Source organism: Trichosurus vulpecula, chromosome 1 (genome assembly GCF_011100635.1).
Source record: "Trichosurus vulpecula isolate mTriVul1 chromosome 1, mTriVul1.pri, whole genome shotgun sequence".
Lineage (NCBI taxonomy): Eukaryota > Metazoa > Chordata > Mammalia > Diprotodontia > Phalangeridae > Trichosurus > Trichosurus vulpecula.
In genome coordinates, this window is record NC_050573.1 from 149,190,031 (window position 1) to 149,208,721 (window position 18,691).

General features: G+C 40.0%; 2 protein-coding genes and 1 non-coding gene across 3 annotated transcripts in view; 2 read left to right on the plus strand and 1 right to left on the minus strand.

Moving 5' to 3' along the window:
* The first annotated feature begins 2,294 nt into the window (after positions 1 to 2,294).
* RPL30 (ribosomal protein L30) lies at positions 2,295 to 7,177 on the plus strand. The gene is made up of 5 exons (XM_036736736.1): positions 2,295 to 2,341; positions 2,453 to 2,505; positions 2,834 to 2,979; positions 5,951 to 6,081; positions 7,078 to 7,177. The coding sequence occupies exons 2-5, from the start codon at positions 2,485 to 2,487 to the stop codon at positions 7,125 to 7,127; spliced, it is 348 nt and encodes a 115-aa protein (XP_036592631.1). The 5' UTR covers positions 2,295 to 2,341; positions 2,453 to 2,484; the 3' UTR covers positions 7,128 to 7,177.
* LOC118835076 lies at positions 6,613 to 6,746 on the plus strand. The gene has a single exon (XR_005009427.1). It is a non-coding gene; the product is annotated as a small nucleolar RNA SNORA72 (small nucleolar RNA).
* A 9,244-nt stretch (positions 7,178 to 16,421) lies between the features above and the next one.
* The window catches only part of MATN2 (matrilin 2), a 199,912-nt gene continuing 197,642 nt past the window's right edge, over positions 16,422 to 18,691 (minus strand). Inside the window, exon 19 of the mRNA XM_036742359.1 lies at positions 16,422 to 17,072. Coding sequence (XP_036598254.1) covers positions 17,017 to 17,072 — 56 coding nt within the window. The 3' untranslated portion in view covers positions 16,422 to 17,016. The remainder of the gene's footprint in view (positions 17,073 to 18,691) is intronic.

An 18,691-nucleotide genomic window follows, 5' to 3' on the forward strand; every position in this document is an offset into this window, starting at 1 on the left:
GGCAGATAAGATCCATTATCCACATTGAGAACTTTGGTAGGGAACAGTGAAGACTTTCTCTCATACTGTCACAGGGAGTATATCAGCCCCCAGTGTTGCCTTCATCCATATGTCAGACACCCCCCCCCCCCATTCTCCAAGCTAAGTATAGCAATAGCAGTAGCTAGGAGTGCAAACAGAAGATTCAATAAACATTTATTATGCACTTATTATGTGCCAAGCACTATACTAAGTACTGGGATACAAAAAGAAGCAAAAGAAAGTCCCTGCCCTCATGGAGCTTATAATCTAATAGGGGAGACGACAAAGTAAGCTATATACAGAATAGGAAGTAATCATGAGGGAAGGCACTGGAATTGAGGGGTTGAGGAATCCTTCCTGTAGAAGAAGGGATTTTTGGCTGGAACTTAAAGGAAGCCAGGGAGTTCAGTACTTGGAGTGGAGGGAGAACATTCCAGGCATAGGGGGGTCAGCCAGAGACAGTGCCCACAATAAAGAGATGAAGTGTCTTGTTCATGGAACAGCCAGGAGGCCAATGTCACTGGGAAGAGGACAGAAGAGTATATGTTGAGGTGTAAGAAAGGTATAAGGGGATTAGGTTAAGAAGGGCTTTGAATACCAAACAGAGCATTTTGTATTTGCTCCCAGAGGCAATAGAAAGCCACAGAAGTTTATCAGGTAGGGTGGGACATAACCAGACCAGTCCTTTAGAGGAAAAAAAAAACACCAAACTTTAGTGGTTGAATGGAGAACGGATTGGAGTGAGGAGACACTTGAGGCAGGAAGACCGGTCTATGGTAGTAATCCAGGTGTGAAGTGATAAGGGCCTTACTAGAGTGCTGGCAGTGTCAGAGGAGAGAAGCCGGCTAGAGAGATGTTGCAAAGGTGAAATCAATAGTCCTTAGCAATAGCTTGGATGGGGGTGGAGGGTGGGGGATGAGACAAGAAATCCAGGATGACTCTTGCGTTGTGAGCCTGAGGGTCTGGGAAGATGGTGTTGCCCTCTACAGTAATAGGGATGGAGACTTAATGAGGAAACGTAAGGAGTTCTGTTTCGGATATGTTGAGTTTAAGATGTCCACTGGACTTGCAACTACAGATGTCTGAAAGGAAGTTGGAGATAGGAGATTGGACATCAGCAGAGACATCGGGGCAGGACAGGCAGATGTGAGAAACATCAGCACAAACATGGTAATTAAATCCATGGGAGCTGATAAGATCCCCAAGTGAAGGAGTACAGGGAAGAGAAGAGGAGTCGGGGCAGAAGGCACAATGTTCACCAGCTGCTGCTCCCAAGGAAAGCGGGCGGCTACGTTTACCCCTCCTCCTCCCCTAAAGAGGCACTTCCTTCTTGGGGGGAGTCAGGCTTTGCCACCCATTGGCCGCTTCCCTTCCCAGATCCCTTTCTTGGGAAAGATTTAAAGCTGGAAGGGACCTCAATCGAGTTCTAGGGTTCCTCATCTGGGGTGCGTGAATTATAAAACAAACCAAACCTGTGCATTTCAACGTAATCGCCTTCCTTTGTGATACTATGTATCCTGAGCTGCCTTTTTTTTTTTTGTCACTTTTGTCAGCCTGGCGAAAGGTCTGTAGGTTCCTCAGAATAAACAGGATTACAAAGAAAAACAATTATGTTGGATGGAATACAGCTAGGTGAGGTCTAAAGCCCTGGGCCTTAAGTCAGGAAGACCATCTTCAAATTAAACGCCTTAATGCGCGATATAAATGCCAACTGCGATTTTTTTTTTAAAGAGGTCCAACCCTGTTATGGAAGTGTTTTCCATGACTACATATGTACAACCTACACCGAATTGCTTGCCTTCTCAAGTGGGGTGGGGAGGGACGGAGAGAATTTGGAACTCAGTTTTAAAAATGAATGATAGAAATTGTTTTTACATGTAACTAGGGGAAAACAGAATGCTAAATAAAAAAAAAGACCCAACCCCCTTCATTTTGCAGAAAATTTAGAAACAGACCCAAGGAATCCCAAGATTCGAACCCGCCTCTTCCAAGTTCAGCTCTTGGTCCTTCCCTCACCTACAAAAAGAGGGGCTTGGCCTAGATCTCCTGGGAGGACCTTTCCCGAGAGTCAGGCCCCTCTCCGATCCTCGCCGCTGCGAACACATTTCCTATTCGCGGGCTCAGCCTCGGAGGAAGAAGTCAAAGCGACAGCTTCTCCCAAACACACAACCGCCGCCATTAGCAACTGCTACTACCTACTTCCCCTCGGCCCCAGCTCGGCTCACACGCTCTTCCGCTTCCGGTCCCGCCCCTGAAGAGCGCTGCATTGTGGGAGCTCCTTCCTTTCTCGCTTCCCGGCCATCTTGGCGGCAGGTCTCTGGTGAGTGGGCCTCTGTGGGCACGGGGATGGCGTGGCCCTGGGGGTCTCGCGGGGTCGCGGGTGAGGGGGTTTCTGGTGCTAAGTATCCCTCCTTGTCTCTCCGTGCTCCAGGCTGAGGGTCCTCCCGCACCGCAGGCAGGAAGATGGTGGCCGCAAAGAAGACGGTGAGTGGGGCGGGCCCGAGCCGCCGGCGGCCTCCACACGTGGAGCGAGCCGGGTTTCTGGAGCCGCAGCCGGGGACCCGCGGACTGGCGGGCGGGCGGGATCAGAAGGGGTGAAATTACCCCATCAACATCCCCACTCTGCCTACATCCTCGCAGGCGAGATTTCCAGGGTCTAGAAGAGCGAAGGGCGGGTCCGGATGTGGAAAGTCCGGGCTGGGAGGCTTCAACCCTGGGCCCAGGACCTTCCAGGCCGGCCGCTGGTTTGGGGTGGGGGTGCACTGGCTGCGTGGAGCCCCGGACTTAAAACAGTCTGAAATGTCTCCTGCAGAAAAAGTCGCTGGAGTCCATCAACTCGAGGCTCCAGCTGGTCATGAAAAGCGGCAAATACGTGCTGGGCTACAAACAGACCCTGAAAATGATCCGACAAGGCAAAGCCAAGTTGGTCATCTTAGCCAACAACTGCCCAGCCTTGAGGTAAGTGGTCCTTGTGGCTGGCTGTGTGCTCTGGGGCACCCCCGCAGAGTCTTCCGGGGGATGGCTTCTCGAGAGCGCTATCTTTTCTTGGGGGGGGAAAGAGGAGGGGGAGGGAGAGGGCAGGAGGGTGTCTGGGCAAGTGGATAGAAGCCAGCTTGTATTTGAGAGTCACGGAGACCCAGACTCAAGTCTAACTTCAAACACACTTAATAGCTGTGGGATCCTGGGCTAGTCAGAATCTCTCTGTGCCTTCGTTTACCCGGCTGTAAAACAGGGATCATCACCTTCCTCACTGGTTTATGAGAATCAGATGAGATGAGGTATGGAAAAGGTTTTGCAGAGTTTCAGGTAAATATCGGACTATTTGAAAAACAGCTTGTGAAAACCTGGTTTCGTATCCTGCCCTTGAAGCATACTGTCCATGTGACCAGAAATTTAAACTATCTGAGCCTCAGTTGCCATGTGTATGTAAAATGTGTACGTAAAGCCTACCTTAGAGGGTTGTTTTGAGGGGGAAAAAACTTGAGACCTAAGAAATTGTGTTTATTAAAATTAGGATCTGACAACATAAGCCAGATTAATTTGCAGATTGCTGTGAGGTGATTTTAAGCTACTTAGTAGTTAGAGTCATGGCATTTTGGAAGCTGGAAGGAACTCTTTAGACTGTTCGCTTTAAAAACCGTTTTACTAGGGTATGTAGCAGGTTGATATGTTTCTATTTTGTAGGTTGGAAACTGGTATACAAAGACTATGCCATTGGCTCTCTGGACTATCAATCCATTTTTAATCCTTTTAAAGACTTGTAATATTGGAGCTGTAAGGGATCCTCTTTGCTTTGTATTTTAGGCACTTAATGGTGGAATGAGTTTAGTTTTTTTGTCTGTAAAATGAGGGAGTTACAAATATTACATCATTTTATCCTCATCACAAAACTAGGGGCTAGCTGCTGTTATCCTCCTTTAAAGATAAAATGAGGCATATAGAGGTTAAATGATAAGGTAAGCGTCTGAGGCAGAATTTGAACTGCTGGTCTTCTGGTTTCTAAGTCCATTGCTCTACCTACTATGCCACCTAACTGCCTCACATGATTTCTGAGGTTTAGAGGGGGTAAAGTGAACTAAAAAGCAGTGGTGTTAAACATAAAAAATGGAGGCCACTGAACAGTGCAGAACCATTTCATGTTGACATCTGTTTTATTGTATTATTTGTTTATTTTGTTAAATATTTCTGTTATATTTTAAGCTGGTTAAAGCAGGGTATTTGACACCTGTGCTAGAGCAATATTGCTCAATTTAAATCTTGAGGTCTGCAGAAATTTAACTGGTCCTAGAAAACTGCTTAGCCATGGACAGCATTTCTCAAAACATTTTCTGGGAATTTAAGACTAAAGAAACTTTAAAAAAAATTTTTTTTCCACTTAATTTTTACATGCCCATAGTATTTCTCTTTTCACCACTGGCCTTTGTGTGCAAATTAAATTAGCATGACCAGGAGTTTTGTCCCTTCCCAGTTGGCTGGCTGTTATCCTTTAAGGTCCCTTCAAAAACTACTTCTATGGAACCTCCTTTGACTACTCTCATACAAAGTGGTAGCTTTACTTCCTCAGGCAAACTAGCACTTTTTGCCTATACCATTCATTTATCCCTTATAATGGCTTGTGCTACTAAGCATATGCTTTTGTGTATATACTGTGTCATCGTTGTGTAGATTGTAACTTCTTTGAAAACAGCTGAACGATAAACATTAAGTATCTAATGTGTCTGGCGTTGTGCTAAGCCTTAGCCTGTTTTAGTCCTTTTTGTATCCCTTTCCATGTTTGGCACATAAGAAACACCCATAAATTACTTCTTAACATTCTTTCCATTCTCATCTGTACCTTCTGGCTTCCCTGACTTCCTTCAAGTTCCAGCTGAAATTCCACTTCCTATTATTTCCAGTTTATTTTGTATATATCTTTGTACAGTTACTTGCATATTGACTTAGGTTGAGAGCAGTAATTTTCTTGTCTTTCTGTCTCCTCAGCTCTTAGCCAAAGTTGTGGTAGTCAATTTAGTCATATTCGATTCTTCATGACCCCATTTGGGGTTTTCTTGGTGAAGATACTGGAGTGGTTTGCTATTTCCTTCTCCAGTTCATTTTACAGATGAGGATACTGAGGCGAACAGGGTTAAGTGACTTGCTCAGGGCCACACAATAGGTGTCTGAGGCTGACTTTGAACTCAGAAAGATGAGTCTTCCTGACCCTAGGCCTGGCACTCCATCCACAATGCCACCTTGATGCCCCCTTAGCATAATGCCTTGCACGTAATAGGAACTTAAAAAATGTCCATCGACTGATACATAGTACTCTAATTTGAATAATGTAGCCCATCTTGTACTGAACCCAGCAAAATTTAGCGGGGTCATTGAGATGTTAATAGACTAACTGAAAGTGCTATTTGTTTTAGTTAGGATTAATATTGAAATTTAATTCTTTTTAACTCAAAAAATCAAAAGAAGCAGTAAGATTATTGAATTTTTACTCTTTCCCACAAACGTTAATTGCTGCATGCATAAAACTTGATATGCTGAGGGCAAAGAATAAATGATGCACAGGCCTTTCTGGGAGGAAGTGGGGAAATCCCTTGCACAAATAAAGGATGCCATGGGGATGTTGAAAGGAGGAGACAATTTTCAAAGGAACCAGGGAAGTCTGTGGGTTGTGACCTTGAAAGGTTAGCAGAAAAAAACTAATTTCTAGTTAGGGAATGGTATAAGAGAAGGAACCGGCAGGTAAATGTAGGGCCATCATTAAGTTTGATTTTACTGGATTATAGTGTGTATGAGGGTGCAGAGGAAGGAGTATGAGGGGTAACTTTGGAAAAGGTAAGTTGAAATATGATAGTTTTAGTTTGGCCTTTATTCGGAAGGCAGTGGCAAAGCTTCGTTTACTTAAATGGGCTAATATGTCATTAATTTTATTTATCTTTAGGAAATCAGAGATTGAATATTACGCTATGTTGGCCAAAACCGGCGTACATCACTACAGTGGCAATAACATTGAATTGGGTACAGCATGTGGGAAGTACTACAGAGTATGTACACTGGCTATCATTGATCCAGGTATGTTTATTTAAGGAGTCCAGCTTAGATATACATGTGCACTACATAGTATCCTTTTTCTATACTTTGTGATAATGTCTAAGAACTTGATAACGCCAACACATGGACATTTAATCAACAAGCATCATGTTAAACCTCAGTTACTATGAATTAGGGTTGTAGATGTTTAAAAACAAACTCTACACACCTTTAAAAACTCATTTTATGTGACAAGTCACCTAAAGAATAGCCACTTGCCTAAGCAGGCAGTTGCTGTGTCTGAAAAGGGAAAATTAATTTTAATGGCATGTGGGAAGGGATTGGTAAATACAAAAATTCTAGGCCGCTGAAGTTTTTGTACTTAATTTTAGAACAATAGGGCTCTTCCAAGAGACTTTAGCTTTTATATAGGATATAGTTTTAAGGAATTGGTAGTTAGGAGGGGGAATTGTAAGTATCACTGATGCCTTTGAAAGGTAAGGAAATCATTTGCTCCAGGATAAAATTGACAGCATAGGCAACCTAATGATCAGTGGAGTTTTGTTCAGTGTATTGCGAATATTCTCGCTGGCCTGATATTATTGTGATCTGGTCAGGCTAGACATTCGCTAAATTAAGACCATGCATTGTGCCTCCAGAACTAGTTCTCTTCCCTAGTTTTGGTTTTATAAATGCTGGTAACAAACTAAAGGTAAGATGTATTTGTTTTTGGTTTGACTGTTGGCTTCTGTGAATAGAAGTTGGGATATTAGCTTTTTAGTGGTCTTTTTTTCAACTCTGAGAGAAATGAAGCTTGCTCTTGGGGAGGTGATAACTATGTTCTCTTAAAAGGGAAGATGGGCACGCCATAATAGTTGGTAAAAATTTACACAGCAGTTTAAAAAATTGTTGTCATTTTCAAGGAGAACAATTTAAGAGAATTTGTTTGCTTTTGACTGCCAGTAGATACTAAGTTTAATTTTCATTAGTTGTCGTTCATGTAAATTGTAACATTACTTTGTTTTTTAAATTTTCTAGGTGATTCTGATATCATTAGAAGCATGCCAGAACAGACCAGTGAGAAGTAAACTGTACAAAAATATACTTTAATAAACGGGTCAAAACTTGTTTTAAAAAAGTTGTATGCATCGCTGTTTATTTTCCCTTGTTGAAATGGGAATCCATTTGCTCTGTCTTTTCATTCCTGTTCACAGTCTTTATTATCTTTTTATAGCATTCTTTCTTCCATACTAGTCTTTGTCAGTAAATAGATGTCTTAAAGTAGGGGAGGAGTCTATGCTACATATACAAACCCCTGAAACTTCTTGTAACCAAAATTTAATCTTCAACAAAATTCACCATTGCTTTTAATGAGCAGGAAAAGTGTTTAAAATCTGTATCCCTGACTTTTGTCCCAGTTTAGTCAAGGTTCACTCAGGTTGAAGTTCTAATGTACAAAAAAGAATAACACCTATGTGATACTTTTTGGGGGGCTGGGTGCTAATAGCCAATTTTTTGACAAAACTAAATTTTATAACTGAAATTTTATGTAGTGCTCCAAGCTCAGAGCCCCTCCACTTCTGCCAAAATGGGAGGAGTAGCATTTTATAGCTTTTGGGGGTCCAAGATTGGTCATTTTAACTTCACAGTGTTCAGTAGTATTAAACTTTAGTTTACAGAGGACAACAATAGGAGGAGAAGCAGGGAGAAACAGTTAATGGACAAATTCATATCTGCAGTGCAGTTTGTACTAGCAAAAACTCTGTAGAATGATGCTGTTCCTCACCTCTTAACTCCTAGTTTCCGTGTTTCTTTTAAGACTCAGTTTAAAAAGTTACCTGCAGGAGACTTTACCACCCTTCCCCTTGAGATTTTCATCTATTTTATAATGAATATATTTGTATGTACATAGTTACCCCTCCTACCTTCCCTATTGCTGTGGAGGGCAGCACCATCACTATCTCTTACCCCTTACCTCCTGCAATATCCAACCTGTTGCTAAGGCCTCAAATTTTACCGTTGCAATATTTCTCAAACATATACTCCCTTCTCCCTGACACTGCCACCACTCTAATGCAGGCCCTCAAGTCTTCCCCACTACAGTCCATCCTCCACCCACTAAAGTGATTTTCCTAAAGAGCAGGGCTGATCATGTAAAACACCTCCACCCCCACCTCCTTAATAAACTCCAGTGGTTTCCTATTGCTCCTAGGATCAAATATAAAATGGTCTGTTTGGTATTCAAAGCCTTTCATAGTGTCCTGTCCTACGTTTCTTACACCTTACTCCCCGTTACATTTCTTTGATCCAGTGACACTGAGCTCCTGGCTGTTCCATGAATAAGACACTGCATGTCAAGTTGTGGGCATTCTCTGGTTGTCCCCTATGCCTGGAATGTCCTCCCTTTTCAGTTTCTCCCTACTGACTTTTCTGGCTTCTAAGTGGCTAAGTGAACAGAGCCTGGGTCTGGAGTCAGGAATAAATGAGTTCAAATCTGGCCTCAGGCAGTTAATAGCTGCATGATCCTAGGCAAGTCACTTCTGTTTGCCTCAGTTTTCTAATTTGCAAAGTGGGGATAACAGCATTTACCTCCTAGGGTTGTTGTAAAGATCAAAAGATAATTGTAAAATGCTTAGTTTAGTGTCTGGCACGTAGCTATATAAATGTGTTATTAACTTATAGCGTCCTTTAAGTCCAAACTAAATTTTTTTACAGGAAACCTTTCCCTTAATTCCTGTGTCTTTCCTCAGTTAAATATTTCCTATTTATCTTGTATATAGCCAGTGGGTTGTTAGCTCCTTAAGGGTAGGGACTATCTCTTTAAATTTATTTTTTTGTACCATTTTAAGTTTTGAACTGTCTACCCATGCCACGCTAGAGGCCACCTTTTAACATACATATGCACACGTGTAAAACTATACTGGGCATACTTTATCAATTCTTTGGAGATAGCATCTTTCATAGGTCCTTTATGGTTGATTGGAGTATAATACCCAGAATAACTTGGTCATTCAGTTGTTCTTCAAACAATATTGCTGTTATATATAATAAATGTTCTCTTGGTTCTGCTCATTTTTGCCCTAAATTATTTCATGCAAGTCTTTTCTAAAATCAATCTGCTTTTCACTTCCTACAGCACAGTAGTATTCCATCATGGTCATTTGCCACCACTTTTCTTTGCCATCAAAGAGACCTGCTTCAAATGTTTTAGAACATAGGTTATTTTCCTTTTTTACCTGACCACTGTGGGAAATGAACCTATTAGTGGTATTGCTGGGTCAGAGGGTATACACAGTTGTATAACTGGGCATAGGGCAGTGTCTGTCTTGCTTTTTTTTTGTATTCACAGTGCCTGGCACATAGATAATTAGTAAATGTTCATTGATTGATTAGATGATTGGATAATTTGAATGTAAATTTGACAGTGCAGACAGTTGTTTTTGGGTCCCCAGCACTTAACCTTGCCTGACACATAGAGAGTCCTTTATAAAAGCTTGCTGACCTATCAAGCACTTATATAGCACATATTTTGCTAGGAGGATACAAGAGAAAAGACTGCAGTTCTGCCTTCAAGAAATATATTCAATCTCTAATCAAATATAAAAGTTTCATATAATTTTTCATTTAATATGAATATTTTCTGTATTTGTTGTGCTAGGTAGTCCAGGAGGGCTTGGTCCCTGTTTTTCAGGTGCTTATGACTTAGGTAAGATACATTGTGAAACAAGTAAATAACAAGAAAGTGTCAAATTGGTGATTAGTGATGAATGCTTATTGTGACAATATGTTCTAGCTGCATGCTTTTCAAAGAATATGGAATCTACCAACCTACAGGTGACCACAGAAAGGTCTGTGCATTCGTCTCCATGAATTTACTGAAACTTTTTGAAGTTGCTTATATTTGTGGGTTGTTTGAAATTTATTTCTTCAAAGGGTTAGAGCAGTCCTTAATTCTGTTATATTGGGGTTTGGTGAGCAAATTGTTCCATACCCTCTTGATATTTCATTGCCATCTTTTCAGACTATTCTTTTTAGTTAATTTATGTTTCCTTCTCTGCTAGTCTCCCTCCTTCAGTCCAACCACTTAATTAAATTAAAATCTTGGGGATAGAGAATATGGTTTTTTTCTCCATTCCTGCAATGTTTAATATAAAAACATGTTGAATGTTTCAAATTTATTTGCTCCTTTATCTCTTAGAAAAACCCAGAACTTAAATTGATTTATCATAATCACCCCTCAGTCCTTCATTTTACAGGGGGAGGGAGGTTGACTGTCGCTAATACTGGTGGTTTCATTTAATCACTTCATAATGGCAATGCTGGTCTTGTTTTCATTTGTTACTGTATTTGTGTTTTTCAGTCCTTTTTTCCGCCTTCTGCCCAAGTTCATATATATCTTTCCATTTTGGTCAGAGCTTTAAAAACTGCCCATAGTATTGCAAATGTTAACATGGTTTTGTACAAGGATGCAAGATTAATGGGTGTTTTTTTTATGTTTTTGTTCTTGGTGTGCAGCAGCACATTGGTCTAATGCAAGCACTCTGCATTCTGTTTCTGTATCACGGACCCCTTTGGCATCCTTTGGACTTAGAAATATGTAAAGTACACAGGACTACAAAAATGATATTGAAATACAGTTGTAGAGATGTATATTTTTAAAAACCAAGTTCGGAGCAAGTTAAGAACCCTTGGTCTTATGTCTTCAGACCACTTATCTCTGGGTAGAGAAAGTAATACAAAGAGTGCTGGAGTGAGGAGAGATCTGGATTCAAACCTGCCTCTGACGTGAACTAGCCATTATGACCTTGGGCAAGTTACTTAACCTCTCTAAGCCTGCTAACTCATCTGTAACATGGGGAAAATAATATCACTTGCCTCACAGTATTATTCTTTTAAAATTAATTTCTTTTTAGTTTTCAGTATTCACTTCCATTAAGTTTTAAATTTTCTCTGCTCACAGTATTGTGACGATCACATGTGATTATGTAGAAATGCTTTATGAGCTTTGGTGTAGATCTGATATATTGGCTTAATCAATACATTTAAGCAGTATTTAGTTTAACCTAAATATATAAACTTAATTTTGTCCACTTTGAAACTCATCTGTTTTTCTGTCTACTTAACCTAAAATTTTACAAATATTTGAGATTCTACTACATATGTGTGTAGATAAAAATAAAAGCCCTGTTTTTAAGGTTTGCCATTTAGTAGAGAAGTTAAGACAGCTGTAATATAAAGTAGAATGTAGCAAGTTCCTTAGAAGAGGTGTAGATAAAGTTCTGTTTAGTTTAGCAGTGGGTTCAGGAAAAGTCTGACTGAGGTGGACGATAAACAGCCTTGGAGCATATTGCTAGGATTTTGACAAGCAGGAATAGGGTGGGAGAGGGAAAAGGCTTGTAGCAGGTTGAATTTGGGAGAGAGTGAGTGGTCCTTTTTGCCTGGAGTGTAAATTACACAAAAGGCTGGTAGGACCTTAGGCTAACTGGTTGGGTGTCCTAGGGATCTTTACCGCATTTTATTCAAGTTAGTTTGGCATTTCAGTGCTTAAAGAATAGCTTATGCAGACTTGGGAGACCATCCTTTCTCTTTCATACGTATAAAATGTCTCAACTGGTCCCATTTCCTGGGAAAACTACTATCCCCTTTAAATCCTTGCACATAGTAGGTCCTTAGTAAATGTTGAATTCTCTAGGGATTCAAATTTCAAAATGATCTTATGGAACATTGTGAAAGACTTTTTAAAAAAAGTCAAATGAATATATTTTGGTTCTTTTAAATAAATTATGCTTATTTAACTCCTCAAGAATGCTAATAAGATTAGTAAAGTGTGATATGGTATCCAGACCATCCAATATACAGCTACATAGTTTGCCATTTCTATTATAGTGTGTATTTGGCACTGTTCTGATCCCTGTCTTCAAAAGATTATTTGGGTGTGCCAATCTTTGTAAGTATTCAGGCAATGCAGGGTCTCCCCATCTTAGTTTAGCTATTAAAAGTTTAAAATTGAAACAAAATTTTTGAGAGATTGATTGCTGAGGAGAGCTTTTGTAAACTGACTCACTGAACTTTCTGTGCCTTTTTTTTTTTATCTAGTTAAATTCAATAAATGAATCGAGTGCCAGGGATATTTGAAAAAAAAAATGCCCTCAAAGAGCTTACTGTAAGTTATGGGAGATACTATGGGTAAGTATAGAAGTGTAAGGAGGAAAGGTGGCAAAGGAGAAATCAAAGTGTTATGATAATTTGTTGAAGGTAAGAATAAATAAGAACTGGGGGGATTGGGAAGAAATGGGAAATGGCATTTGAGCTGAACCTTGGAAGGAAGGTTAGGATTCTGAGCAATGGAGAAAGAATGTACCTTCCTGGCATGGCAGACAACCTGTGTCAATGCACAGAGAGGGGAAATAGAATTTTGAGTAGGGTTAATGGCTATTAGTCCAATTTGGCTAGAGTGTGAAAGTGGTATGATGTGCAATAAGTTTGGAAAGGGGAATAGACTGATTTTGCTTCAAGTAAAAGCTAGATAATTGTCACATTGTAGAAGGGTTCTTGTTTAGGTGTGAGTTGAATTACAATGGCTTCTGGATCACTCCAACTCAGATTGTTTCGTTTAAGAGGTAGTAATGGGGAATGAATCACTGATTGGTAGTCAGATCTGTATTTTAGGAAAATCCACCATTATTAAACTGTCCTCTGCCAGGAATGAACAAGTAGAAAAAGGGAGAGAATTGAGATGGATCATGAGAAAGGAGGATGATATGACAAGCCAAACTTTGGCTGGGCCTCAATTCAAAGTATTCTAGATCTTCATTTATGTCCCCCCTTTACCTAACCTTGAGTAAAAAAGAATCTTTTCCTTCTCATGCTCATTCTCCTCTACCAGTTAATTGTTTAAAGGTCCTAAGTCATAGATCTAGAAGGAGAGATGGCAGATAACTTGCTTGGCATCTATCACCTGAAACCCCACTCCCTATCTCTTCCTCCATGCGCACCCCCAAGTGTCATCATGTTGGACAAAACAGAAAGGAAGTCATCTCCAGAGTTGCTTCACTGTTACCTCACTTTGGGTAAGGTGACATAAGCTTTCATTTGGAGATAACTTTGCTGCTCATGATGGTTACTAATACAGAGAGCCCTTAGCTGCACCGTGGCCCTAATGTAATTCTAATTTTGGGAGACTGAGGACCGGACAATACGTCTGACTTTGGTATGTTTTTGTATGTCTAACACATGATGTGTGTTTAATAAATGCTTGTTGTTTGGTTCATCTACTGTGAGATGGGTTGATGTATAAATTAGTTTTGCTAAACTGCCTCCCGCCCCGCAACCCCCATCCTTACTTTTTAGTCTTTTTTTACAAGGGATCAGAAGGATGTGTTTGGAAATGAAGGTGATGCATGTATAACTGATATGTTGCTTGCCTTCTCAATGGATGGTGGAAGGGCTGGAGGGAGGAAGAATTTGAAATTCAAAATGATAAAAAATTTAACATCAAAATAAATAAATGAATCTGGCTTCAAAAAAAAAACCTTAAGAATAAGTAAAAGCATAAAAACAGATTTTTTTTTTCAGGGAATTTTTCACTTTTCTGGACCTGATTGGGGCCCTTTTTGTTTATTGAAGTATAACTTAGATGCAGAAGGCCTCAGCTCTAGCTCTAGCTTTACTTTTCTAAATGCTATTATTTATTAGCTATTCAGCTTTGGATCATTCCATTTCACCTCATTTTTTTCATCTATTAAATGAGAATAATACCAGCCCTGTTTCACACCCAATTGTGAGAATAAAGTGAAATTATGTGAAAATAGCCTTAAGATAAAAGGTCATATTTTTCCTTTATTCAATTGGAAGAAATTCTTGAGGTTTTTAGAAAAAGCAGATGGCATATAATATAGTAGAGTGTGCTGGACATACCCCCTTGCTCCAGTAACTCCTCATGGCATTTAAGATAAAATTAAAATTCCCCTTTGGCATTTAAAGCACTTCACAACTTGGCCCCAGCTTTGCTGTCCATATTTATTGCATATTAGCTTCATCTACGAACTCTCTTTAGCCAGGCTGTCTTACTCTCCATTCCCCATATACTGCTTTCCGTGTCCCATCTCTGCTTTTCCACAGGCTATCCTTGTGCCTGGAATGTACTCTTTTTTTCACTAGACATGAGACAAGAGTAATTAGATGTCTTGAAGAATCAGCTCAACTGTCACACTACATGAGGCCTATCCTGATCACTGCTGCCAAATTAATTTGTGATTCTTATATTAAGTATAGTATCACATAGTAAATAGAGATCTGGCCTTGGCTAGGAAGTTCCCTAGTATCAGCAAAATCATAGATCCAGCCCCTATCCCTATTCTAATTGTGTTCCTTACAGAAAGTAGAAAGTTCCTTCTTCCTCCTCTAATAGAATATAATAGAACGTGTATTTGTTTTAGTCTGTATCTCTGTCACCTAAAGCGCTAAATAAATGTTTATTTAGTGAATGATTGAGTCAGAAGAACTGGGTTCAAAGCCTGTCCTTAGTACATAACTAGCTTTGTGAATAGTCAGAGGCAAGGAATTTAATCTCAGCCTTGTTTTCTCATCCATAAAATGGAGATAATACTCACCCCTATGTTACAAGGTTGATGTGAGAATCATATAAGATGTAAGCACTTTGTAAATCTCAAAGCATAATAAAGGTTTGCTATTGTTATTAATAATGTTTTTTTTTTGAAATGTGGTGACTGAACTGCATCACTCTGGCTTAAATCTGATTGTCAAACATGTATTCTTTATAGCCACCAGAGGGAGCCTCGTTACAACAAAAATCTAGAAGTGAAGCCTTATTTATGGCAACTGAGACTGGAGCCATCTGGAGACAATGCCAATATATCTTACTGAATACTTTGCTGTCTTTATGGCTCTGTGATCTCATTGATGCAGCTACCCTGTCCATCCACGTAGACTACAGTGCATCCCACTCTATCATAAATCCTCCATGTGTGGCCTGTCCAACTGGAAAGAGCCTTTGCTTCTTTTAAAGTCTCACAGATACCAGCATAGTAGTTGGGCTGTTTAGTTCTCATTCTTGCCATATGACTGACCCATCTCCTTTTCCAATGATATATCCTTGATCCCTTCTATACTACTTGGATATGTTTTACAGCCTCCTTACCTCCACATTATAAGTCTTTCTGTTGCCCTAAGGATCACCTGCAATTTTGAGTCTTTAGAGATGGTTGTGTTCTGTAATTCTCATCTATAGAGTGTCACGGGGTTTTCTCGATCACTTTGTGGCATGTGAGGCTGTTGATCATCTTCTCCACTGTTTCCATTTGTGTGTATAGCCACAGTACTTGGCATTAAGTAATGATAACGATAGCTAATGTCTATATAGCTTTGAGATTTGCAAAGCATTTTACATGTATTAGCTCTCCTGAATGTCACAACAACATGTAAAGTAGGTGATACATCGTCTCCATCTTACAGATGAGGAAACAGTCTGAGAAAGGTTAAAAGTCAGTCAATAAACATTTATTTAACTTGCCCCAAGCCACAGATGTTAGAGGTGGGACTCAAACTTAGATCTCTCCTCCCTCCAAGTTTATATCTCTTAGCCCTCCTCCTTACTTCCTCATCCCATCTGTAATCCTCTTTAAAATGTAAGTGCTATTAAATTGTCACATCCAGCAACCATTTCTTCTGTATGTATTTTGTCATCTTCTAAAGAGCTTAATTGTGCTGGTTCCAGTATTCACAATGAGAATATATTGTTATAGAAATAGTGACAGACTTGTTCTACTTAATGTCTATTTGTTGTCCTTAAGCCACATGTATATTCTTAAGCTTTCTGGATGATCTGAGTTAGCTGAGCGTCACACAGAACTTTCTGCAATCTGTTTTTTCCCTTCCTTTCCCTGTTTTATAAGGTGACACAGGGTGTAATCTCTTGTCCTTTCCTATTGTTGTTCGGTCATTTTTCAGTTGTGTCCAACTTTTCATGACCCCGTTTGGGGTTTTCTTCGCAAAAATACTGCAGTGATTTGCCATTTCCTTCTCCAGTTCATTTTACAGATGAGGAAACAGAGGCAAACAGAGTTAAGTGACTTTCCCAGGGTCACACAGCTATTAAGTGTCCAAAGCCAGATTTGAACTTATGAAGATGAGTCTTCTTGACTCCAGGCCCAGCACTCTATGCACTATTGGCGTCCCTAGCAGCCCTGTCCTTTCCTATAATGTTTCAAGATGAACTTGTACTCTAAATTGGTGTCACTTTTAAAATTTGTCATGATTTTCACTTAGCAAGGACATAAAATATTTGCTGGCTGAGATGGTTTCTAGACTTTTTTGGATTCCTTATTGTGGTGACTGTTTTAAGGCAGAGCTCTGGACAGTGGTAGATCTTTCCTCAATTTTATTTGAATATAAAATTCCCAACTTATAATACAATGCATATGTCTAATGATTCAGCGAAGAGACCTGCATATATCCACATATATATATCAAGTTAAAGTCCAATACAAAAAAAAAATACCATACTGTTTAGATTTTTCTATAGGCAACGTCCAATGTTAAAAAGACAGAGTTAACCAATGGTTTATTTTGTAGTCAAATGAAACATTGGCAACACTCTATAAGGGAGGAACAAGTAGTGAAATAAATGATGTACACTATATATGACAAAAATACCTTTTAAAATGCCCACAAATATATTTCCAAAATAATAGCTTTTGCCGGGTAGCTTATTTCTTCTCACTGGGTTGAATTCTACTGGGAATTCGGAATGGTTGTTTTCTAAATGTATTTCTACAAGTTAGTGTGCTTTTCCCTTGGTTCCACATGGAATCTAACACTGAATCTCTACCCCAGAAATGTTTGGGGATTAGATAATGTTACAGATTTAGCACCTGGAGCTGCATAGCTCTGACCTGCTTTCACCATAATTCTGCCTGGAATAATTCTGCATATAAACACACAGACAAGTTTAGATATTCATCTGTATCTCAGGCGATTTTCCAGTACTTCCATTCTCCTTGTCATTTCTTCCAGTAAACCATCAGTTAAGGAAACAAAGAAGCATCCAAAATGCATTTTTTTTTGTTCACTCTGAATTCACATGCAGGTATAGTTAGCCACATAAAATTTGGAGTGCCTTTCACCAGGAAAAAAAAAAAACCAAAAAATGAAACAACAATCCTTGCCTTTTCCAATTGCTGACACATATTTTGAAAATAAGCTGTACATAGCATTTAAATTTCAGCAACTCGTATTCAATACCTTATGTTCTTTTATTGTTTAAACACACACATTTTAATCCTAGCCTAGGCCAGTTAGCTCAGTTGGTCAAAATATGACTTTAGAATTTTTAAAAAATCCCAATGTACAATTACTGTAATGTTGGGAAGCATCTTTTGAAGGGGAAGGGATAAAGCTTATCCCAACTGTACAATTAGAAATGGTGAGGGTCTGACATATGCACTCACCAGAAGAGCAGAGGACAAGGGGCTGAATCTCTGAAAATGATTAAACTGGAAAAGTGTAAGAGGTAGGAGACGAAAGGAGAAGAGAGAATGAAACAGACAAAGGCAAGAGAAAAGTCTGCCATTATGCCATAGCTGTCAAGTGGCCAAGCAGCTGTAGAATTCTGGCGCATGGTATACCCTGTACCCCGCAGCTTCCTGCATTCACTGGCCATCCCCAGGCCTGGGGTATTATATACTGCTCTGGCTGGGAGCCAGCAGACTGCCTTTCTGCAAGCCTTGGTTTGCCTCAAGTTATGGGGTGGAGATGGTCATTTAGAATTGAGCAAGAGCATAGCAGAGGTCACAGCCGGGGTGCAGAAGAGTGAGCACAGGGAGGCTAGAGTTTCTTGTACACCTGTCACATCGGTCCTAACATCTCATCCCCCAGTAGGGAACCTTGGATCTTCCCAGAAAACCATGCCCTTGCAGAATCTTAGCCCTGCTATGTCCCTGGCTATCTTCCACACCACCAGTTCTAAACCCTATGATTCTACCAATTTTAAAGCTTCGGGAAGGGATATGGAGAGGGGGCCCCGTGGGGTTCTAGCTGTTGCCTCCCTTCTCCCTATAACGTAGCTGGGTTTGATTCTCTTTGATTAAGCTAAGACATGAGTGAGGAATGGGAGAAGCTGTTTGTGGCATAGGGGCTTAACTGTCTCTCCCACCCTTGCATCTACCCTCAGGCCTAGACAATGGTGGCAGAATTCTAGCTAGGGAAATTCCTGCCACTTCAGCACTTTCAAGCACTTAGAGCCCAGACTCATCCATTACAATAACCACATGCAGAAGCTTATTTCATTTACTTGGAAAACATATTGTGGACTTTCAAAAAGGTAATTGCTACATGCTCCTTATTGAAGGAGCTAGCGGGCACAGAGGTGGCTCAGAATTAAGTAGTTTTCCCACAGTCTGGTTAGTGCATAGTAAAGGCCTTTCAAAATAGGACTCCAATATTGGTCTCTGTATAGCATGCAGGCGCACTGTCGCTTTAAGTTGAAAACAGCAGGAAGGGTATTTTGTGTGTGAAATCACTGAGCCCCTCTTCTGTTATCCCAAAGCATTCCTTTGTTAGTAATATTGTTTTAATGAATCATTGGATCTGGCTGCTCCCTCTGCAGAGTGTTTTATCTTTAAAGTGCTGATGT